This window comes from Salvelinus sp. IW2-2015, linkage group LG6.2 (genome assembly GCF_002910315.2).
Source record: "Salvelinus sp. IW2-2015 linkage group LG6.2, ASM291031v2, whole genome shotgun sequence".
NCBI classification, from domain to species: domain Eukaryota; kingdom Metazoa; phylum Chordata; class Actinopteri; order Salmoniformes; family Salmonidae; genus Salvelinus; species Salvelinus sp. IW2-2015.
In genome coordinates this window covers 1008478-1032340 of record NC_036846.1, presented here as the reverse complement: position 1 = coordinate 1032340, position 23863 = coordinate 1008478, and the positions used below count along the sequence as shown (strand labels likewise).

The following is a 23863-nucleotide window of genomic DNA, read 5'->3' as shown; positions in this document are numbered from 1 at the left end:
TTTATCAATTTAAAAGTTTGTCTAAAATMTATATTTTTAGAGGTGACTAAATAAAAAAAACATATTTTGTGATTGTTTTTTATTATTGTTTATTACAATATACTGTCATTCTTACTTGTTTACGGCCACAGTTTTTTCTCATAGTATTATCATCTTTATTGAATGTGTTAATATCAAGCATGATCTTTCTTGCCTTCAATCAAGCTGACCTTGTGAGGGAGGTCCTCAAGGCCGACGGGGAGGGAGCGGACAATAATGAGTGTGGAGGAGAGGGAGGAAAAATTGATAGAGCGAGAGAGAGCAGGAGAAAACAAAGGGAGGGAGGGAGTGGGATATTTCTGAGCTCAGGGCCGGGGATTAAACGGTCGAGAACAGTCCCAATACGATGACAGTACGCACCACACCGTCCGGGACACGTATTCTACCGATTCCGACAAGCTATTCTGTCATCTCTCTTTAGTCACTTCATTGGGCCCTCCCGGTTCACAACCCTGGTCTGTCTCTTTCTGTAGAACACGAGGTGAGTTCGTTTTTCGTGATTTGATTCTCCTCTTTATTGTCAAACTGACTGTGGACGAATGGTGGAGAAGCCTGGGTGTATGCTTCTGCGTGCACCTTGCATTGATTGGAAGAATCTCTTGCGATATTTTTCACATAGAAAAAATACATCAAATCCTATCTGAATGATTTGGACCTCGTGCTGGTCCCGGTTCCCCGTGCCCCTGTTTCGAAGAGCAGGAATAGAGAGATCTAAATYGGATTAAGATTATTTTAGGAAACAATTAAAAATTGACTTTTTTTTCTCTTTGTTTCCGGGCTAATCTGGCATGACTGCTGTCACCGATTATATCTCGGGTCAGTTTGGTCCTTGCGGGTGAATAATACGAACACAACATAATACACGTTTATATCTGGGTTATAAAACCTTTCAATATTTGATTTCGACCTATCCAAAATTGCTAATGAATTGGGGGTGAAACTATCGTGCGATGGGCTATTGATATTCTATTCTATTTCGTTTTATTATTGCATACTGAGCAGCGCACTCCCATGCATTTCGTATTGACGTGGTTATTTTGTCGTTGATTCATAACCATCCTCCTCTTATCCATCTAGGATACTCACACATGCATTCTGTATGGCCAATACGCAACCAGTGGAATTCTGTGCAGCATGAAATTGGTGTCACTTAATGCAAATGGTCAGAGAGTACAAATGGAAGAGTAGATCCAGAGATGGTGACCGGCGTCTCTAGTGGTGTAGTAAAACGCCTTTATATTAAATGGCCAATATGTCTTGTTATCAATGAGCGTCGGGCTGTTGGCGAGGTGTGGAGAGAGACAGAATCAGCCTTTTTCCTCATGCGCGTATCCATAGGTTTGTGAAAATGCGACGTTAATTCAGTGCACTTTTCCATTCCGTGCGAAGCAAGAAGAGCGCAACACAACTAGACCGGAACAATGCGTTTGCCGTTCTGTGTCCTTTATTTAATGCATGACATGATTTAATATGACCACTGATTCTGATTATATATAGGCCAGACATGTCCTCTACTGTACACAACATGTACATGCGGCCCAGAAGATGATGTATTTAATGTCACAGAATATTAGGCTATCACTGACTAGTTAATGTTCACATATGTACCGACATTCCTATACACTCACACATGCTGACACACATAGCCTGCATCATCTCACACATGGGTGGTTGTTGTCCTGGTCTTGTGCTGCCCTATGGGCGTGACTGCTCAGTGAGGGTGCTTGAGTGTGTGTCTGTGTAGGTGTGTGTGATTGTGAGTGTGTGAACACATGTGTATATGTGCAAATGTGTGTGTGTGTGTGTGTGTGTGTGTCTGTGTCTGTGTGCTGCTATGCCAGTGCTGCAGGCGTTGTGCATGATGACTCAGGGATGCATGATGACTCAGGGATGCATGATGACTCAGGGATGCATGATGACTCAGGGATGCATGGAATAACATGTGATGGAACTGTTGCTCTGAGGTCACTCAGCCAGCGGAGAAATGCGACTGGGATGACACCCACATCAGGAAGGACTCACTGCCTGTCTGTCTGTCTGCCTACCTAACTGCCTATCTGCCTCTCTCCCTGTCTGTCTGCCTGTCTGTCTGCTTGTCTGTCTGCCTGCCTGCGCTGGGATCTACCCCACTGAGTGCTCTTCTGCCCTACTTACGGCTGGCTCCCTCTTACCCTGGAGCCTCCACATCTCAAGTGGCAGCCTATTCCCTACATAGTGCACTACTTTTGACTCAAGCCACAGTGGCGTCATTTAATATTTAGCCCTTGTTGTCTCTAGGGCAGTTTGAGTTGTGTGCTGGTGTCTGTTCCAACCGATCAGTCAGCCAATCGATCACCAGACCAATTGATAATGGCGGTCGTTAAGTAATTAGATGCATGTTATTGCCCCAGACACATTTTGGCAGCCAGAGACTGTCGGGTTGTCAATATTTTTTTTTATCTGAACACAAATCCATTTAATGGTTGGGCTGTCTTTCTGTTTGTCTTCTCAAAGTGTTATAATGGGTTGGATTGTCCAATGGACCAGCACTGAGACATACTGTACACCATAAATCCACTGTATACTAGAGTCCCTCCCAGACATAACAGCACCATGATCTATGAACATGTAAAAAGGTTTGGCCTAGACATAAGAGAAGCAGAGGTCACTCATCCCAGACTTATGCCCAATCCCAAATCAACCCCAAGCCCCTTTTACATGATTGGATAGTTTAAGATAACTTTATTTGTCAATTGTACACAAGGTTCAACCAAAATTTGACTTCCACTTTATTCCAACCCCTCCTAAACATATATACAGGTTGAGCTTCCACGCTGGAGCAGTTGTTGTGGGGGGTTAATTACCTTGCTCAGTGGCACAACGGCAGGCAATCACATATAGGGTTTGGTACCAGCAACCCTCCGGTTGCCAGCTCACTTCCTGCTGGATCTTTCCCATCAGACACATGATGTGAACTGGCAACCTTCCGGTTGCTGGCTCACCTCTCTAACCGCTAGGCTACCTACCGCTCCATAGTTGGCAGCAATATAGAGAAAATTCCATCTCGCCAGTCAGAGGGCAAGGTGGAGCTGGTATCATATTGTTTACAACCATTCTTTGAGATCAGACCTGTATACATGAAATGCCTATAGGCCGGGCTAGGGACAAGGGGTTGATTTGGAGTATGATTTCTATTCACCCACTTACTTCCCAAGCTCTTCTTCCCAGACAGATAGTGACCGATCCAGGGAGTCCTCTCTCTGACCCAATGAAAACCCCCAGACAAATAACTGGAACACAGCAGACTATTAATCTTCCAATGGCCTAGTATTTAATAGTGCATTGGGGAACTCAAGCTCCCCCCGGTCACCGTTGCAAGTGGGGATGAAATGAGTGGTGCACGGCAGGTTCTATCTTAATGATGCTAATGGAATGAGCGGACAGGTGGTACGCAGAACGGGGCGGTAGATTTGATTAGGTCTGGAAGGGAACAGAGAAAACGGATCATCTCCAACCGAACAAAGAAGAACACTCTAATGGAGAGCTCCTGGTGAATAAACAACAGGAGTGGTCGGTCCTTAATGACGTTTCCTAATTATTAATCGTCTCTTTATTTATATTTTTATATACAGTCATTTGATTTATTTGCTTGTTTGCACAGTTATATGTCTTTTTAAAGGCATATTATATAACACAACCATATAGTGTCTGGTTTTGCGTCGTGCCTGGATACAGCCCTTAGCCGTGGTATATTGGCCATATACCACAAACCCCTAAGGTGCCTTATTACTATTATAAACTGGTTACCAACAGAGTTGGTAGTAAAAATACATGTTTTGTCATACCCGTGGTATACAGCCTGATATACCACGGCTGTCAGCCAATCAGAATTCAGGGCTCGAACCACCCACTTTATATTATATTATAGAACACAACCATATAGTGTCTGGCTTTCTTTGATGTATTAGTTTGTACTCTGCACAGCCCCTCTCCAATCCTGTTCTGACTCTGTCAACCTGTTCTGGGCTAGTTTGGTCTGGTTTGGTCTGTTGCAACTCAGTGTCAGACTGAGGTCCTGAACAGATCTGTCTCCCACTGTGCTCCTCCTCATGGGTGGAGGGAGGGGTCGTCCACTCAGGCAGAATTAGGCCTCAGACGTCAATAGCAGACAACTGGTCGATCCCAAAAAAGACCTGTGTTTTTAGTCATAGACCAAGGCCACATGCAGCCACACAGTGTATTGGAACATATACCACTACTCGCCCACATATAAAAGCTCATTAAAGTTTAAGGATAGGGACAAGGATAGATATGTTAATCAAGGTTTTTAAGGATTGGGACTTCTCCACTTTTAGTGATTAAATACTGTATTTAGTGTGTGTATCGCCTTTGACTGAAGTTTGGTGACCTCCTCAAAGAGGTCATCCGGGTTAGGCGAGGGTTTGGCCGGGGTAGGCCGTTATTGTAAAATAAGAATTTGTTCTTAACTGACTTGCCTAGTTAAATTTTTATTCACTAATTGTTTTTTTGACCAATCAGATCAGCTCTGATAAAAAAAAAAAAGATCTGATGTGATTGGTCAAAAGACCAAAAATATCAGAATTGGGCTGCCTGTGTAAACAAAGCCTGGATTGTTGCAAGATTAAAAATAAATAATAATTGCAGTCTACAAAACACAAAAGGGTTGTCTCTGGGCTTACCTCTTCATGTGTACAAGATGAATGACAGGGGTCTGTGTCAAGTTCATTGCTAAATCCTTTACTGCTGAGAACATCAAGCAGGTGTTTAGGCCTTCCTGTCAGTTTCCACCATATCAGTCAATGGGACAGGGCTTGTGTGGGACCCTCAGAGGAAGGTGACAGGGCCAGGTAGGAAAGCTCCACGAGGGGGACCCCCAGAGGAAGGTGGCAGGGCCTGTGGATGAGCTCCATGTCAGGCCTTTCTGTAGATAGATTTCTCCTGTACTGTCTGTTGTGGTTTTGACCCAGTGTGGCCCCGCCCCGGTCCGGTCTTGGCCTGTCTTGTCTTAGCATGCCTAATTGGATTTCAACTAGATGCTGTTTCCTGTCCAGCTGGCAGCGCCTCCCATTCAATAATACCTCTCAGAGAAAGAAAGAAAGAAAGACAGAGAGAGAGAGAGAATTCAGGGAAGATAAACAGAGACTTAGTGTCTCTATGTATGCGTGTTTGTTCGTTAAAAGTTTGAAGGGTTGAGCTAGATTCGGTCACAAGATATGCTGTGTGGGTTTCCAAACAGAAAACCTTATCAAAAGTGATTGTTCCACGGTCGAGAGTGAGAGGAGAGTGATATTGAGTGAGAGAAAGAGAGAGAGTCCAAGATGGTGAAAGTGCCAGAGAGAGAACGAGAGAACGTGGAAGGGAGAGAGAAGGAAAGAAAGCTAAGACAGGGTGCAAGCTATGCTAATAACGGTCGAGATGGAGAAAGTGGCAGAGAACGAGAGAGAAAGAAAGAAAGAAAGCCAAGACAGGACACAAGCGGTACTGATGAAGTCTGTGGACAGCTTGGGGGACACTTGCTGTAAACACAGCAGTCATGATTACTATTGATTCAGAGCCAGATTAGGAGCAGTCTTATCACGATCCACAGACAGACAGACACAGACAGAAAGACAGGCAGGGATATCCCAACCATGATTTTAAGTACTGATGTCACGTTATTACGATGCATTTGCTTCACTTAAAAAGCAACCYCTGGATTTCCACATGATGTCTTTGTTCGTTTTTATAGGTTAGTGTGCGTTTGAATCACTGAGGCTGGAGACTTATATCTCCCTCACTAACTTTAAGCTTCAGCTGTCTGAGCAGCTTACYGATCACTGCACCTGTACACAGCCCATCTGTAAATAGCCCACCCAACTACCTCATCCCCATATTGTTATTTATTTTTGCTCTTTTGCACCCCAGTATCTCTACTTGCACATCATCATCTGCACATCTATCACTCCAGTGTTAATGCTAAATTGTAACTATTTTGCGACTATGGCCTATTTATTGCTATACCTCCCTAATCTTACTACAATTGCACACACTGTATATAGATTTTTCTATTGTGTTATTGACTGTACGTTTGTTTATCCCATGTGTAACTCTGTGTTGTCGTTTTTGTCGCACTGCTTTGATTTATCTTGGCCAGATCGCAGTTGTAAATGAGAACTTGTTCTCAACTGCCTACCTGGTTAAATAAAGGTAAGAATCTTTTTTTTTGCATATACATTTTTACTATCCTGTTTTGAAGGTACACTTTTTTTACACTATAAAACCTCATAAACAACTTAAAAAAAAAAAACATCCTTTATCTGTCACACTGCAGGAAAATGTTAACAATGCCGAATGTAATTTTTATWAAAAAATTATTTAACGATTGACCGTACATCAATGTCCGCTGCTGGCCTATGTTTGTACTGTATTGTGGGGAAATGCTACAGTGACCAGCCTTTCCTCCTCAATAAAACAGCAAGCTGTTCTTTTCTCTTAACTCCACATCGACATCTCGTCTCCTGTGCTGCTGCGCCCTCCAATAAAACCCTCTTTAAAATTCCTCCCTCTTCCCCCCTCACTACAACCCCCTCCAATATCCTGTCCTTTTCTCTTTCTCCCCCTTGGCCAATTCACTTTCACTCTTTCTCTACCGCCTTCCCCTTCTCTTGGGCCCCTGCTCCCTCTGCTCTCCTTTCACTCTCCACAGTCCACCCCTTCTTCACCTCTTCACCCCCTGCACCCCTCTCTTTCCATTTCCTCTCCTCCTTCCGTCACTCCTCTTTTGGTGCATGTGTTGGCAGAGGAGGCTGGAGGAGGTAGGAGGCCTAGCTAGCTGCATTAGCTCTATGCATTATTAATCTGCCCTGCATTCTATGTGGGTCTGGGTCTTTTCCGAGCTGCGCACTGGGGACCAGGCCTGGTGAAAGAGCACTGTGTTTGGGACACAGGGCCTGGTGATGGAGCTGCATGTCAGGGCCATTCAGGGAACAGGAGCCCCTGAAATGAGAGAATAGAGAGGCACTAAAGGAGTGTTTAATCATGTGTCTTTATTCGATAAGGCRAACATTTATTCAGACCCAGAGCGCAACTATATTAGATTTGCCTTTGTAGAATTGCACAAAGCATCGTTTGAGCATATTTTGCTCACTTCAGCTATTCACAGTTGACGTTTGTATAAAAGAGTTGTCCTCCTTTTATTATTGCTGTAGCTTTGTTTGTCCGTGATCCTTGGGCACAGCTTCTTTCAACCGCAGTGGGATTCACAGTCTTTCCTCTAGCAGTTTCTAAAAGGGGCTAGTTGGTCCGTCTCTGAACTGGGTTGATATGAAATTTTAATTCAGACAACCAGACAAAGTTAGAGTGCCTCTTCTCCATCACACCATGATGTGCTTTTCAGGCTACACTGGTTTGATTGCAGCACGGAGGCCTGGGGGTGGGGAAAACAGTAGTGGCCTCTTTAATAAAAAAACACAATTCTGCTTATACTGGCTCTAACAGGAGGATGAAGACTAAATGTCTGCTTGTTCAGTGATCTTGTTATGACAAACACGTTACGATGACATTGCACTTTTGCATCATATCACTTAACCCAGAAAAGGTCATTGTTTTGCGAAAGGAATCGAAAGGCAATGACAGTTTAACTGATTGATTCGTTGATCCATTCTGCACAGGTGACTACGGGTATTAAAAATTCTGATTGGTTCTGATGATCACAAGGGCCCTCCTCCACCTCTTCTCGGCTAATCCCGATGGGACTCCGGAGCTGATGTCACAGAAGGCAAGAGGGTTTTCCTGTTCGGGAATCCAGAAGAGACAATCCATACCACGGTGAGTGAGTGAGTGAGTGAGTGAGTGAGTGAGTGAGTGAGTGAGTGASWGASWGASWGASWGASWGASWGRSWGACAGACAGACAGACAGACAGACAGACAGACAGACAGACAGACAGACAGACACTTTAGTTAGAATGCTGGGTATCTGGTCATAGCACCTTCACTAAATGTTTCAATACTTTGAGATGGCTCCTTCATCTCGTTCCTTAACGTCTGCAGTGTATTTTAATATATTAACATTAGCATAACAATCTATATGCTCCTATTTGCCGATCGCTGCTGGATTATTTGAGAGAGTTTAAGGAGTGAGTAATGAGATACAAAAGTTCATTGTGTATTACTTTGGCAAAAAGTCTGAAAATACATGATGTATTGTATAGCCAACATAGGTAAAAAAGCAGTCTGCTAAGAGATTTGGGCAGCAGTGAACACACTCCTCCAGTGATCCGGGTGATCATGTATTTATGGATGGTGTCTGCAGCAGCAAAGAGAAACTGTCACCCAAGATGACTTCCTGACTCGGCAAGGGCAGAGAGAGAGAGAGAGAGAGAGAAGATGAAGCCGAAGGAGGGAGATGAAAAGGCGCAGAGCGAGAAGAGATGAGAAGAGGATGAAGAGAGGAGGGAGTAGAAAACGGGCAGAGAGAGAGGATGAAGAGAGGAAGGGAGATAGAAAAGGGCAGAAGAGGAGAGAGAGAGAGATGAAGAGAGGAGGGAGATAGAAAAGGGCAGAGAGGCGAGAGAGAGAGAGAGAGAGAGAGATGAAGAGAGGAGGGAGAATAGAAAAGGGCAGAGAGAGAAGAGAGGAGAGAGAGATGAAGAGAGGAGGGAGATAGAAAAGGGCAGAGAGAGAGAGAGAGAGAGAGGAAGAGAGGAAGGGAGATAGAAAGGGCAGAGGAGAGAGATGAAGAGAGGAGGGAGATAAGAAAAGGGCAGAGAGAGAGAGAGAGAGAGATGAAGAGAGGAGGGAGAATAGAAAGGCAGAGAGAAGAGAGAGAAGAGATGGAGGGAGATAGAAAGGGCAGAGAGAGAGAGAGAGAGAGAGAGAGAATGAAGAGAGGAGGGAGATAGAAAAAGGGCAGAGAGAGAGAGAGAGAGAGCGAAGTTAGAGTGAAGAGAGGAAGGGAGATAGAGAAGGGCAGAGAGAGAGATGAAGAGAGGAGGGAGATAGAAAAGGGGAGAGAGAGGTTTCACCGGAGTCAGCACTGCAGCATGGATACACACACATACTAACAGATACATCTGTAAGTGCACACACACATGCACACGCACGCACGCACRCACACACACACACACAAACATTGATATTGTCTCCTGTGTGTATGTGCTACAGGAAAGAGTTTGGTCTGGACAGCTTCATCTCTCCCACTCTGCTCAGTAACATGAGAGAGAAGGACCTCTCTCATGAGACACAATTTTCCCTAACTTTAACCCTAACTCTAATCCTAACTTTAACCCTAACTCTAATCCTAACTTTAACCCTAACTATAATCCTAACTCTAACCTTAACCATAACACCTAACCTTAACTCTAACCTTAACCATAAAACCTAACTCTAACCCTAACTCTAACCCTAACTCTAACCTTAACCATAAAACCTAACCTTAACCCTAACCCCTAACTCCTAACCCTAAACCTAATTATAAGCCTAACACTAATTCTAACCTTAACCCTAAGCCCCCGAGAAATAGCATTTGCCCTTGTTGGGACAAACAAAATGTCCCCAGTTGGTCAAAAAAAAATTGTTTACTATTCTTGTGGGCACTTCTGGTCCCCACAAGAATAGTTAAACACGTCCACACACACACCTGATCAGCACAGTGTCCATCTCAGATTGATCGAACAGGTTTCGATAATGTGTGTCTCAGAAGCAGCCGGTCTTTCAGGCCCAGCTGTCAAAAGCGAGTCACCCCTCATCCACATCAATCTGGATCAATCCGAGTCAACGGGGTGCCAAAGTTACACCCTGTCCAGGTCCTCTCCGAACGAGGACATAATCCTCTTACAGACCCACAGCATTGGCTTCAATAAGGGCAACACCAGAGGGCTCGCCTTAGCCGTAGCACCTAAGAGCCTTCACTTCAACGGGGATGACGCTAACAGACAGGACTAGCCTTAGCTTAGCGCCTACGCCCATTCAGTCCAATTGGTAGGATGTTAGCGGCCTGGCATAGCGTCTGACAGCATTCACCTCAAATTGTTCACGGGTCTAGTCTAGCTGTCAGCACTTTCAGTGTACTGCAGCGAACGACTGCACAAGTCGGCTCACTCTACAGTTTCTGTAGAAAATATCTTTGTTGAATTAATCCTCCATCCCCCTATTGATCAGCGAGAGAAATGCAAACAGTCTGCTGCGTATCATTCAGAACCCGAGCGGGTGAACATTAAGTCTGATATCGCCAGCTAATCCCTCTGATTGATAGAACATTGGCCTGAAGTTGGCAGTTACTTTCTTCCTCTTCAGCCAGCTCCTTTGCCATTGCATGGCGTGGCACGCATGGCAAGACAAGGAGGTTGGCTGAAGCACAGACACTCAGACTGAACCGGACTAATAGCACTCAGGGACTTTAGTTACTGAAGCAGAACGAGCAGACCGGAGGTTTCTGAAACAGACAGTCAGACCGGGGATAACGACGGCTTCACTCTGAGCTCGAGGAAAGTTTACCGGGTTTTCGTGGAACTGATTAGCTTCAGTTGTAGATGGAGGTGGTGGTAGAGGAAACGCTGTATCACTGGGCTTTATCACCACATTCATTATCGTAAGCCACTATTGATCTATCTCTCTCTCTCTCTCTCTCTCTCTCTCTCTCTCTCTCTCTCTCTCTCTCTCTCTCTCTCTCTCTCTCTCTCTCTCTCTCTCTCTCGCCCTCTCTCTCGCCCTCTCTCTCGCCCTCTCTCTCGCCCTCTCTCTCGCCCTCTCTCTCTCTCTCGCTCTCTCTCTCTCTCTCGCTCTCTCTCGCTCTCTCTCTCGTGCTAAAGTCTCACCCCTCTCCCTCTAGCAGGGTTGCAGAGGAAGTTCATTCACCTCACAGTATGATACCATCTATAAATTACGGTCAACCTAGACCTCTATGGAGTGCTAACATTAGAGACAGACAATACAACATGGATCTCAACAAATTAACAATAGATTGATTTTATTTAACAGATGATGCAATTTAAATGCACTTTACCCAGACTTTGCCTGTCTATGTCCAATTTTAGCATCATACTGAACCCAGACGGTCCCTACTGTATATACACTACTAACTTGAGTTTGGATCCTCTGTTAAGTTGTAAGTACCCAGTGCAGTCAAAAATTCGATTTTTTTGTTGTGTTTTATATATATTTCCACACTATGAGGTTGGAATTATACTGTGAAATACCACCTGACATTTCTGCCTGTTTTTTGGTGGGATGGAGTTTTAGCCTACCTCTGGTGACCAACAAGAAAGAGAGTTCCAGAACCGCTCTGCCAATAACTGCTAGCTTTCAGTTTCCCCCTGCTTACTCAGACCACTCCCAGACAGTCCTAGCAAAATTATTCCTTGAGAAATAGCTACAAGCTATTTTTGTTTCTTTTTGACCATTGTAATTGAAAACGATCACAGTAAGGTGCTTCATTGTTACCCAGAAAATGATTTGATATTGAGATAAAAACAGCTGCATTGGACCTTTAACATCAGAGACATCAAATAAAACATGTCAGTGAATTATCAGAGGGAGAATACGTCCAAGGTGAGGAGGGCTATTGATTGGCTGTTGGGGAGGAAACAGTGTCGAGCGGTGTTGTTGGCCATGAGTTGTGGTCGGACTGAACGAATGCTGACCACATTCATCTGGGATTTGATTAAAACACAATGACCTCTCTCCCTCCCCCTCCTTCTTTCTATACCTCCCTTCATCCCTTGTTCCCAGCCCTCTCACGTCCCTGCATAAAGGGCAGGCTGAACAGAAAGTGCACTACTGCAAAGTTGTCAGTAGTGATAAATACAGAGACAAGCAGCGTCTGTGTCTGTGTGTGTGTGTTGTGTGTTCCTTCTTAAAGTGGAACTGACAGCATTTTAGCATGTCCTATATATCCTGTAAGCCTGGTGGTCCCGTGTGTCACATCCTGTTGAGTGTGACGTGTTTCGTCTTGTTCATGCAGAGTTGAATACCCTTCTGACGCGCTCCTCCATCTATCTTGTTCACATATCTGATTATTCGTGGTATCCAGGGCAAGTGACAACCTCTGCAATATAAACATGATGAAATCAAAATGCAGATCTGGCACGAACGTAATTGTGGTACCGAGTGAAATGTCCAACATGAAATGTCCAACACAGCACCACACTAAAAAGCGCTCTCTTCCTTTTTCTCCTTGCATATTTTTCCTTGCTTCGATGCCTTCTGTTTCCCTTATCAGTCTCTCTCTCTCTCTCTCTCTCTCTCTCTCTCTCTCTCTCTCTCGTCTCTAATCTCATCTCTTCACTTCTCTCATCTCTCATCTCTCATCTCTGTGTGTAGTTAAATGGAGGAGAAGGAGAGGAGTAGGAGCCGGTCTCCTTCTCGTAGCCGTAGGGCCAGCCGGGTGCAGCAGGTGGTGGGGACGTTGATCAGACGCACCCGAGAATCACTCAGCAGGTGCAGTATCAACAAACACATGCACACACGTATACACTGAACAAAAATATTAACACAACATGCAACAATTTCATTTTTTTTTACTGAGTTACAGTTCATATAAGGGAATCAGTCAATTGAAATGAATTCMTTAGGCCCTAATCTATGGATTTCACCAGATTGGGAATACAGATATGCATCTGTTGGTCACAGATACCTTAAAAAAAAGGTAGGGGTGTGGATCAGAGTTGATCAGGCTGTTGATTGTGGCAAGTGGAATGTTGTCCCACTCCTCTTCAATGGTTGTGCGAACTTGCAGGACATTGGCGGGATCTGGAACACGCTGTCGTACACGTCGATCCAGAGCATCCCAAACATGCTTAATGGGTGACATCTCTGGTGAGCATGCAGGCCATGGAAGAACTGGGACATTTTCAGATCCTTGCGACATGGGGCCGTGCATTATCATGCTGAAACATGAGGTGATGGCGGCAGATGAATGGCCCAACAATGGGCCTCAGAATTTTGTCACGGTATCTCTGTGCATTCAAATTGCCATCGATAAAATGCAATTGTGCTCGTTGTCCGTAGCCTGCCCATACCATCACCCCACCGTCACCATGAGGCACTCTGTTCACAACGCTGACATCAGCCAACTGCTCGCCCACACGATGCCGTACACATTTGTCTGCCATCTGCCTGGTACTGTTGAAACCAGGATTCATCCGTGAAGAGCACATTTCTCCAGCGTGCCAGTTGCAATCAAAGGTGAGCATTTACCCACTGAAGTCGGTTACGACRCCGAACTGCAGTCTGGTTAAGACCCTGGTGAGGACGACAAGCTCGCCGACTTGCTTCCCTGAGACGGTTTCTGACAGTTTGTGCAGAATTTCTTTGGTTTTACAAACCCACAGTTTCATCAGCTGTCTGGGTCTCTGGTCTCAGATGATCCCGCAGGTGAAGAAGCAGAATGTGAAGGTCCTGGGCTGGCGTGGTTACACGTGGTCTGTGGTTGTGAGGCCGGTTGGACGTACTGCCAAATTCTCTAAAACAACGTTAAAGGGGGCTTTATGGTAGTGAAATTAACATTAAATTCTCTGGCAACAGCTCTGGTGGACATTCCTGCAGTCAGCATGCCAATTGCACGCTCCCTCAAAACTTGAGACATTATGACATTGTGTTTTGTGACAAAACTGCACATTTTAGAGTGGCCTTTTATTGCCCCCAGCACAAAGTGCACCAGTTGAATGATCATGCTGTTTAATCAGCTTTGTGATATGCCACACCTGTCAGGTGGATGGATTATCTTGGCAAAGGAAAAATGTGCACTAACAGGAATGTAAACAAATTTGTGAACAAAATTTGATAGGATTATGTTTTTTGTGCRTATGGAACATTTCTGAGATGTTTTATTTCAGCTCATGAAACATGGGACCAACACTTTACATGTTGCATTTATATTGTTGTTCAGTGCCTCTATATATATTTACACGAAGAATGTGGATGGGCCATTTGTTATGCATGCTTAGGAAACATGCTAGAAACAGCTGACAGGGCGGGAAAGAGAGGGATGACTAGGCCCCTTGCAGCGAGTCTAATTGAATGTTTAACACAAAGACTTAACTCACATAGTCTCACACCGGCTGCTCTGCCACTCTCAATAACCCCTGACCTCTAACCCCTGTTTRAACCCTGTTTGACCTCTCAGAGAGCGGATCCTTGGCGATGGGAGGTCCAACCGGTCAGGCAGCGTGTCCAGTCAGAACTTCCCGGTGAGGCTAACGGTTCAGATCGTCAGAGACCCGGTGTTGGACTCCAGAGGTCATGGGTTCACCCTCTCCAAACAGCACCCCCTGCTGGTCAGGGACGTGTCTACAGGTACGCTGTGTGTGTGTGTGTGTGTTGTTGTTGTTGTTAAGTGACTAGACAGCCTACTCTGTACTCACTAAGTCTAGGGGTTCTAGGTTTGCCTAATGGTTCTGTAACTGGAATGAATGTGTATATTAATGTGACAAGTAAGCGTATGTGACCAGGTGTTGAATGAATGTACCCAGGAGACAACTGCCTTACCTAGGTCAAGGGCCTTGACTCCTCTTGGTTGGCCARAGCAAGAGGATTATTATTTGTTCAGATGGTGACGAAAACAAATATGCACAAAAAGGAAAAATACCAAAGGCATGCCCAAATGAAAGACTCAACAACAAACGAAAGGCCTCGTGGTTACCAAACAAACAAGCAGCTTCACGGCTTGCAAGCTGGGACTCTGACTGACCAACCCCTTAATTGGCAGCACCTGCCCATATCAAGGCTTGGCAGCACAACACTGGCAGAGAGGCTAGTAGAGAGGCTGGCAGAGAGTCTGAGTGTGGGAGTGGCAGTTATAGTGAACTGTAATGTGCTGTCTAAACCTAGACCATGACAGTTTGTGTTTGTTTGTACTAGGACTTGATGCGGTGGTACATATCAGTGATTTATTTTATCTATGACTCTGTTTCTGTAAATGAAACGTGTGTCTATGTCCCAATTTGTTTTTTTTTACGGGTTGTCTATGTCTGTAAGTTGTTATGTCTATTTGTCTGAAACAGTGTCCCCTACCTGCTCCTGTCTTGGTTGGACCAGGTCCCTCTTGAAAAATAGATTTGATCGCAATGAGACTAACCTGGATAAATAAAGGCTGAGTAGAAAGGAAATAAATCAAATGTGTCTGAGAGAGAGAGAGAGAGAGAGAGAGAGAGAGAGAGAGAGAGAGAGAGAGAGAGAAGGTAGAGAGAGAGAGAGAGAGAGAGAGAGAAGAGATGAGAGAGAGAGAGGGAAGAATAGGAGAGAGAGAGAGAGAGAGAAGAGAGAGAGAGAGAGGAGAGAGAGGAGAGAGGAGAGAGAGAGAGAGAGAGAGAGAGGAGAGAGAGAGTGAGAGAGAGAGTAGAGCAGAAATGGAGAGAGAGAGAGAGACGAGAGAGAGAGCGAGATGAGAGAGAGAATGGGCTCTCCCTCAAGTATGGCCACCTGCTTCATCATGCCACGGTAGACCCGCCCACGGCAAGGCAGATTTAGAATGCCAGGCACCGTGCCAAAAAAGCCACGGAAACAATACAGCCACCTGCTCATCCGTCTTAGATTTGATCACTCATTCACCCTTCATCTAGGTGGAGAAGCGCACGCACACGTAGCCTTGCTGAGCTGCGTTTTTTCTCTAGAAACAGCGGATCATTTCCCTGAGGTGTACCCTGCTGCCCCCCCCCAGCCCAATAATCACAACCTGCCAAAGAGAGAGGGGGGGGGTACGAAAAAAAGAGAGAGAGATAGATGGGGTGTGGGACAGAGAGGGAGGAGAGAGAAGGAAGAAGAAAGAGGTGGGTGAGAGAGAGAGAGAGTGAGAGAGAGAGAGAGGGGTGGGTGGGTGTGAGAGAGAGAGAGAGAGGAAGATATAAAGGGAGAGAAGGAGGGAGTGAGACAGAGTGAGAGGCAGAGAGAGAGACAGTGAGAGAGGAAGAGGCAGAGTGAGAGTTTGAAGGGAGGAGGGCCACCACCTGAGGGAGTCAATAAGGTCCTGGCAGGGCAGCAGAGAGAGAGAGAAAGAGAGAGAGAGGGGGGGACTGAGTGGAGCGAAGGTTAACGTTTATTGTCATGAATCTTGCCATGGAGGCAGAACTGAGCGATTTCCCGCTAGATGGGCCAGCTGAAAAGTCAAAATTGGCTATATTGTAGAAATGAATTAGAACAAAAATGTGCTTTTTGGTCTTAATGTAAGGTTAGGGTTAGGCATTAAAAGCGCTGCATGTTCAATCCAACTTCTGCATTGGCTGTGTAGCATTTATGGTGATACGGCCTCTGCAGAATTCAAGGCATTCGTACTTCTCACGCTTCGCGGAGCAGCGCAGAGCTGTTGTGAAGGAAGTTGTCAAGGAAGTGAGTATGTGTTTATACAGGACCTCCCGCTCTCCACTACCGTCAACCAATCATGTCAATGTCAATGCGGAGCTATACGGAGCCCTCCGCATTGTTACAACATTTGAGAGGCGCACAGCGATGCCGTACGGAGCCCTCCATAAAGCGCATCCCACCACATTTTCGGATCAAGGATAAAGTGTCTCTTAGCGTTAGTAGTGTGGTTAAGGTTAGGATTAAGGTTAGGGTTAGGTTTAGGTTTAAAATACAATTGTATGACTTTGTGGCTGTGCCAGCTAGTAACCACTCTGCAGAACTGCCTCCAGAACAAGATTCATGATGAAAAACGCTAACCTGCGAGTCGATTGTAGGGATCAGGGTATTGACAGCGCTGGCATAAAAGCACAGAAGGGGGTTGTGAAAGAGGGAGAGCGAGAGACTGGGTGTGCTGTGCGTGTGACGGTGCCATATTGCTGTCAGTGGTATGGAGAGTGGGAACAGGGACAGGGCTTTGTTGTGTGTGTGTGTGTGTGTGTGTGTGTGCGTGCGTGCGTGCGTGGGTGTGTATGGAGAGAGAGAGCAAAAGAGAGGGAGCAGCAGAGAAATTGCTGTGCCTCAGTCCTGTTCTCTGGCCTGAAGACAAAATGTAAAAGTAGCCAACCAAAGCAAGCAGAGGCTGGCAGAGAGGCTGGCCAGAGAGCTGGCAGAGAGGCTGGCAGAGAGGCTAGGAGAGAGGCTGGCAGAGAGTACTAGTAGAGAGTCTAGTAGAGAGGCTAGTAGAGAGTCTGGCAGAAGGCTAGTAGAGAGGCTGGCAGAGAGGCTGGCAGAGAGGCTGAGTAGAGAGGCTGGCAGAGAGGATGGCAGAGGAGCTGGCAGAGAGGATGGCAGAGAGGCTAGTAGAGAGAGGTGGCAGAGAGACTGGCATAGAGGCTGGTAGAGAGGCTGGCAGAGAGGCTAGTAGAGAGGCTGGCAAGAGAGGCTTAGTAGAGAGGCTGACAGAGAGGCTAGTAGAGAGGCTGGCAGAGAGACTGGCAGAGAGGCTAGTAGAGAGGGCTGGCAAGAGACTGGCAGAGAGGCTGGATAGAGAGGCTGGCAGAGAGGCTAGTAGAGAGGCTGGCAGAGAGGTGCAGAGAAGGGCTAGAGAGAGGCTGGCAGAGAGGCTGTAGAGAGGCTGCAGAGAGTCTTAGTAGAAGAGCTGCAGGAAGAGGGCTAGTAGAGAGCTGCAGAGAGGCTAGTAGAGAGGCTGGCAGAGAGGCTGACAGAGAGCTAGTAGAGAGAGACTGGCAGAGAGGCTGGCAGAGAAGGCTAGTAGAGAGGCTTGCAAGAGCTAGTAGAGAGGGTAGTAGAAGGCTGGTCAGAGAGGCTGGCAGAGAGCTAGTAAGAGGCTTAGTTAGAGGCTGGCAGAGAGGGCTAGAAAAGAGTCTGCAGAGAGGCTAGTAGAGAGGCTGGCAGAGAGGCTGACAGAGAGGCTGGCAGAGAGGCTAGCAGAGGGCTAGTAGAGAGGCTGCAGCTAGGCTTGTAGAGAGCTGGCAGAGAGGCTAGTGAAGAGAATGGCAGAGAGGCTAGAAAAGAGTCTGGCCGAGAGGCTAGAGCAGAGGCTGGCAGAGAGGCTGCAGAGAGGCTGGCAGAGAGGCTAGCAGAGAGGCTAGTAGAGAGGCTGGCAGCTAGGCTTAGTAGAAGCCTGGCAGAAGGCTAGTGAAGAGAATGGCAGAGAGGCTGGCAGAGAGGGTTTGAAGAGAAGGCCTGTTTAGAGGCTGGCAGAGAGTAGAGTTAGAGAGTCTGGCAGAGAGGCTAGTAGAGAGACTGGCAGAGAGTCTGGCAGAGAGACTGGAAGAGATGCTGGCAGAGAGGCTAGAAGAGAGTCTGCAGAGAGGGCTATTAGAGAGACTGGCAGAGAGGCTGGCAGAGAGGCTAGTAGAGAGGCTGGCAGAGAGGTTTGAAGAGAGCCTGTGAGAGGCTGCAGAGAGTCTGCAGAGAGGCTAGTAGAGAGACTGGCAGAGAGTCTGCAGAGAGACTAGAAGAGATGCTGGCAGAAGAGGCTAGAAGAGAGTCTGGCAGAGGTCTGGCAGAGGTCTGCAGAGAGGCGATTAAGAGAAACTGGCAGGCTAGAGAGAGGCTAGTAGAGAGACAGAGAGATGGCGGAGGCGTAGAGAGACTGGCAGAGAGGCTAGTAGAGAGACTGGCGGAGAGGCGAGAGAGACTGGCAGAGAGCTAGTGAGAGCCTGGCAAGAAGCCAGGATAGAGAGATGCAGAGAGGCTGTAGAGAGCTGGAGAAGCTAGTAAGAGACTGGCAGAGACGCTAGTAGAGAGACTGGCAGAAGGCTGGTATTAATGATCGCCCCCAGGGAGCTACTGTAAGCACATGTGACTGTGTTGAATTAATAACAAGCGTCGCTCTTCCGTGTGTGTAGGTGGCCCAGCGGATGGCATACCTGCTACCCTGGAGACCAGTGTTACAGATCAATGACCTGCTGGCAGATGATCTCAGCTATGAACAGCTGCAAGACGTCACCAGGTAACGTGTTTCTTCTGTCCCTTACTCTGTTTTCTCCCTCTGTTGCTCAGTCTCTATATTCTAACTAGATAGTAGTGTTATTAGTCCGGTACTGGGACTTTCCAGCGTATTCAGTTCTGAAAGCATACTTTCATTTGTGCGATTGTGTGTGCGCTCGCGTGTTTGCGTGTGCTGTGTGTGAGTTTGAGCGTGTCAGGTCAATGTCAGTGTAGTGGAAATGCCTACATGACTGCTGACAGAAACATCTTGCCTCTGTGTTTCTTCAGGGACTTGAGGACTCTGTCACAATGACAATCTTAAGGCACATGACAGTAAGTGTCTTGTGTGTTGTGTGTGCTTGTGCGTATTTGAATGTGTGTGTGTTAATGATGACATAACGTCGTCTTCCTGTGTGTCAAGGGTCCTAAGTCGTCCATCATGTCGGCGGAGAAGAGGGCTCGTCTGAGGAGTAACCCGATCAAAGTGCGCTTCGCAGAGGAAGTGGTCGTTAACGGTCACACTCAGGTCAGACCTCACACAAGTTCTCTCTCTCTCTCTCTCTCCAATTCAATTCAATTCAATTCAAAGGGCTTTATTGGCATGGGAAACATGTGTTAACATTGCCAAAGCAAGTGAGGTAGATATTATACAAAAGTGAAAAAAACAATACAAATTAACAGTAAACATTACACATACAGAAGTTTAAAAACAATAAAGACATTACAAATGTTATATTATATAATACACAGTGTTGTAACAATGTACAAATGGTTAAAGCACACAAGTTAAAATAAAATAAGCATAAATATGGGTTGTATTTACAATGGTGTTTGTTCTTCACTGGTTGCCCTTTTCTTGTGGCAAACAGGTCACAAATCTTGCTGCTGTGATGGCACACTGTGGAATTTTCCCAGTAGATATGGGAGTTTATCAAAATTTGATTTGTTTTCAAATTCTTTGTGGATCTGTGTAATCTGAGGGAAATATGTCTCCTAATATGGTCATACATGGCAGGAGGTTAGGAAGTGCAGCCTCAGTTTCCACCTCATTTGTGGGCAGTGTGCACATAGCCTGTCTTCTCTTGAGAGCCATGTCTGCCTACGCGGCCTTTCTCAATAGCAAGGCTATGGCTCACTGAGTCTGTACATAGTCAAGCGTTCCTTAAGTTTGGGTCAGTCACAGTGGTCAGGTATTCTGCCACTGTGTACTCTCTGTTTAGGCCAAATAGCATTCTAGTTTGCTCTGTTTTTTGTTAATTCTTTCCAATGTGTCAAGTAATTATCTTTTTGTTTTCTCATGATTTGGGTGGGTCAATTGTGCTGTTGTCCTGGGGCTCTGTGGGGTGTGTTTGTGTTTGTGAACAGAGCCCTAGGACCAGCTTGCTTAGGGACTCTTCTCCAGGTTCATCTCTCTGGGTGATGGCTTTGTTATGGAAGGTTTGGAATCGCTTCCTTTTAGGTGGTTGTAGAATTTAACGCTCTCTTTCTGGTTTTGATAATTAGGGTATCGGCCTAATTCTGCTCTGCATGCATTATTTGGTGTTCACGTTGTACACGGAGGATATTTTTGCAGAATTCTGCCATGCAGAGTCTCAATTTGGTGTTGTTCCATTTTGTAAATCTTGGTTGGTGAGCGGACCCCAGACCTCACAACCATAAAGGGCAATGGGCTTCTATGACTGATTCAAGTATTTTTTAGCCAGATCCTAATGTGGTATGTTGAAATTTAGTTCCTTTTGATGGCATAGAAGGCCCTTCTTGCCTTGTCTCTCAGATCGTTCACAGCTTTGTGGAAGTTACCTGTGGTGCTGATGTTTAGGCCGAGGTATGTATAGTTTTTGTGTGCTCTAGGGCAACGGTGTCTAGATGGAATTTGTGGTCCTGGTGACTGGACCTTTTTTTGAACACCATTATTTTGTCTTACTGAGATTTACTGTCAGGCCCAGGTCTGACAGAACTCTGTGCAGAAGATCTAGGTGCTGCTGTAGGCCTCCTTGGTTGGTGACAGAAGCACCAGATCATCAGCAAACAGTAGACATTTGACTTCGGATTCTAGTAGGGTGAGAACCGGGTGCTGCAGACTGTTCTAGTGCCCGCGCCAATTCGTTGATATATATGTTGAAGAGGTGGGCTTAAGCTGCATCCCTGTCTCACCCCACGACCCTGTTGAAGAAATGTGTGTGTTTTTGCCAATTTTAACCGCACACTTGTTTTGTGTACATGGATTTTTATAATGTCGTATGTTTTACCCCCAACACCACTTTCAATCAATTTGTATAGCAGACCCTCATGCCAAATTGATCGAAGGCTTTTTGAAATCAACAAAGCATGAGAAGACTTTGCCTTTGTTTGGTTTGTTTGGTTGTCCATTAGGGGTGTTAGGGTGATACATGGTCTGTTGTACGTAATTTGGTAAAAAGCCAATTTGACATTTGCTCAGTACATTGTTTCATGAGGAAATGTACGAGTCTGCTGTTAATGATAATGCGAGGATTTTCCCAAGGTTACTGTTGACGCATATTCCACGGTAGTTATTGGGGTCAAATTTGTCTCCACTTTTGTGGATTGGGGTGATCAGTCCTTGGTTCCAAATATTGGGGAAGATGCCAGATCTCTCTCTCTCTCTCTCTGTCTCTCTCTCTCTCTCTCTCTCTCTCTCTCTCTCTCTCTCTCTCTCTCCTCTCTCTTCTCTCTTTCTCTGTCCTTCGTCTGTCTGTCTGTCTGTCTGTCTGTCTGTTCTGTCTGTCTGTCTGTCTGTCTGTCTGTCTGTTCTGTCTGTCTGTCTGTCTGTCTGTCTTCTGTCTGTCTGCTTGTCTGTCTGTCTGTCTGTCTGTCTGTCTCTGCTCTCTCCGCTCTCTTTCTCTCTGTCTCCCACTCTCTCTCTCTCTCTCTCTCCTCTCCCGCTCTCTCTTCTCCTCTCTCTCTCTGCTCTCTCTCTCTCTCTCTCTCTCTCTCTCTCTCTCTCTCTCTCTCTCTCTCTCTCTCTCTCTCGTTCTCTCTCTCTCTCTCTCCTCTCTGTCTGCTCTTCTCTGCTCTCTCTTCTCGTCTCTCTCTCTCTCGCTCTCTCTCTTTCCTCTGTCGTCTCTCTCTCTGTCTCCCGCTCTCTCGTCTCCCCTCTCTCTGTCTCTCTCTGTCTCCCGCTCTCTCTGTCTCCCGCTCTCTCTCTCTCTCTCTCTGTCTCTCCCGCTCTCTTTCTCTCTCTCTCTGTCTCTGTCTCCCTGTCTCTATCTCTCTCTCTTATTCATTTTTTTTTCTTCCTGCAGGGAAACTCTCTTCTGTTCCTGCCCAACGTTCTGAAGGTCTACCTGGAGAACGGACAGACCAAGGCCTTCAAGTTCGACGCTACCACCACCATCAAGGTACGGATTATAACATGTCGAGTATTTTACCTACAGAATAACACCCATGCTTGTAAACTCAGTAGCCCACACGCGCTGACACAAAGTATTCAGTTGCCAAGCAACATGAAGACAGTAAAACTATACAAAATACCTAACTGTGTCGCTTTGTTTGCAGGACATCGTTCTGACTCTGAAGGACAAGTTGTCCATCTGCTGTATTGAGTACTTTGCTCTGGTGCTGGAACAGCAGTATAGCATCACTAAGCTACTGCTCCTGCACGAGGACGAGCTTATACACAAGGTGAGTAGAACACACACACACACACACATGCAACCTCACACATGCAATCACACACACACATCTCACCCACACATCCAACCTGTATTACGAGTGCAGTCAGTCGAACAGTAGTAATCTCTAAATCACAGGCCTCCAACAGGTAGATCGTGAGCTGCAAGTCATTCGCCGAGCTATTTTCTGTTGTTATGTGTTCCGTCGCAAACTGTCATAAACATAAAGCTCCCGGCTACTATGCAATCAAAGCCGCATTGACATTATCCCAACCCTGGTTAGCCACTATTGGCTTAAAAAGCCAAATGTAACACAATATCTGCCAATTAAGTTCCAGCAATATTGCTCCTGTCTGTCTGTTTGGTGTGCGCATTTRTCTATCACTCTGTATGTAGAGAATGATAACGTACTTATAACGGTCTTGTGGGTAGACAGAAAGCTTTCCCCAAAAACCTTCTCAATCGAACGTTAACTGCAAAGTAGGCTTACCTGACAGAAAGATATTGTGATTGTTTGTATCAATTGGGTGGCCATTGTTTTGCCATGACATGTGCTGCAGCAGTAGGCCTAACAGAAACATGCTGGAGGGACACATTCCTCTCTTTCTAAAAGCAAATTAAAGGGGAATTACACTAAAAATCCAAATGTGTTAGTTCTTTCCCCCAGACCTTCAAAATGAGTCTTCTGATGTGATTTAAGCATTGACATGGACTCAAAACATACATTTTTGTTGTTTCTCTATGAATAATTGTAATATTGAGGTAAAAAAAACAGGCCAAATAAAACAGAGAAACAGAATTCCGGAAAAAAACGAAATATAATTTTATGGGGCACCCTTACATTTGTTTATTAAATAAAATAAAATCTAATTGTATTTGTCACATGCGCCGAATACAACAGTGAAAGGCTTACTTACAAGCCCATAACCAACAATGCAGTTTTAAGAAAATATCTTTAAAAAGTAAGAGATAAAAATAACAAATAATTAAATAGCAGCAGTAAATAACAGTAGCGGGGCTATATACAGGGGGTACCGGTGCAGAGTCAATGTGCGGGGGCACCGGTGTCGAGGTAATTGAGGTAATATGTACATGTAGATAGAGTTATTAAAGTGACTATGCATAGATTATAACAGAGAGTAGCAGCAGCGTAGAAGAGTGGGGGAGTCTCATGGCTTGGGGTTAGAAGCTGTTTAGAAGCCTCTTGGACCTAGACTTGGCGCTCCGGTACTGCTTGCCGTGCGGTAGCAGAGAGAACAGTATGACTTGGGTGGCTGGAGTCTTTAACAATTTTTAGGGCCTTCCTCTGACACCGCCTGGTATAGAGGTCCTGGATGGCAGGAAGCTTGACCCCAGTGATATACTGGGCCGTACGCACTACCCTCTGTTGGTCACCTCAGTATAACCCTGTGTAATGTGTA

The 23863-nt window shown here is 45.8% G+C and overlaps 1 protein-coding gene and 1 pseudogene across 1 annotated transcript in view; both read left to right on the top strand.

The window, feature by feature from the left end:
- Positions 1-335: 335 nt before the first annotated feature.
- Positions 336-18934, top strand: LOC139027960 (FERM and PDZ domain-containing protein 1-like; annotated as a pseudogene).
- A 103-nt stretch (positions 18935-19037) lies between these two features.
- The window catches only part of LOC139027921 (FERM and PDZ domain-containing protein 1-like), a 6802-nt gene continuing 1976 nt past the window's right edge, over positions 19038-23863 (top strand). Inside the window, exons 1-4 of the mRNA XM_070444140.1 lie at positions 19038-19143; positions 19232-19336; positions 22074-22169; positions 22327-22452. Coding sequence (XP_070300241.1) covers positions 19120-19143; positions 19232-19336; positions 22074-22169; positions 22327-22452 — 351 coding nt within the window. The 5' untranslated portion in view covers positions 19038-19119. The remainder of the gene's footprint in view (positions 19144-19231; positions 19337-22073; positions 22170-22326; positions 22453-23863) is intronic.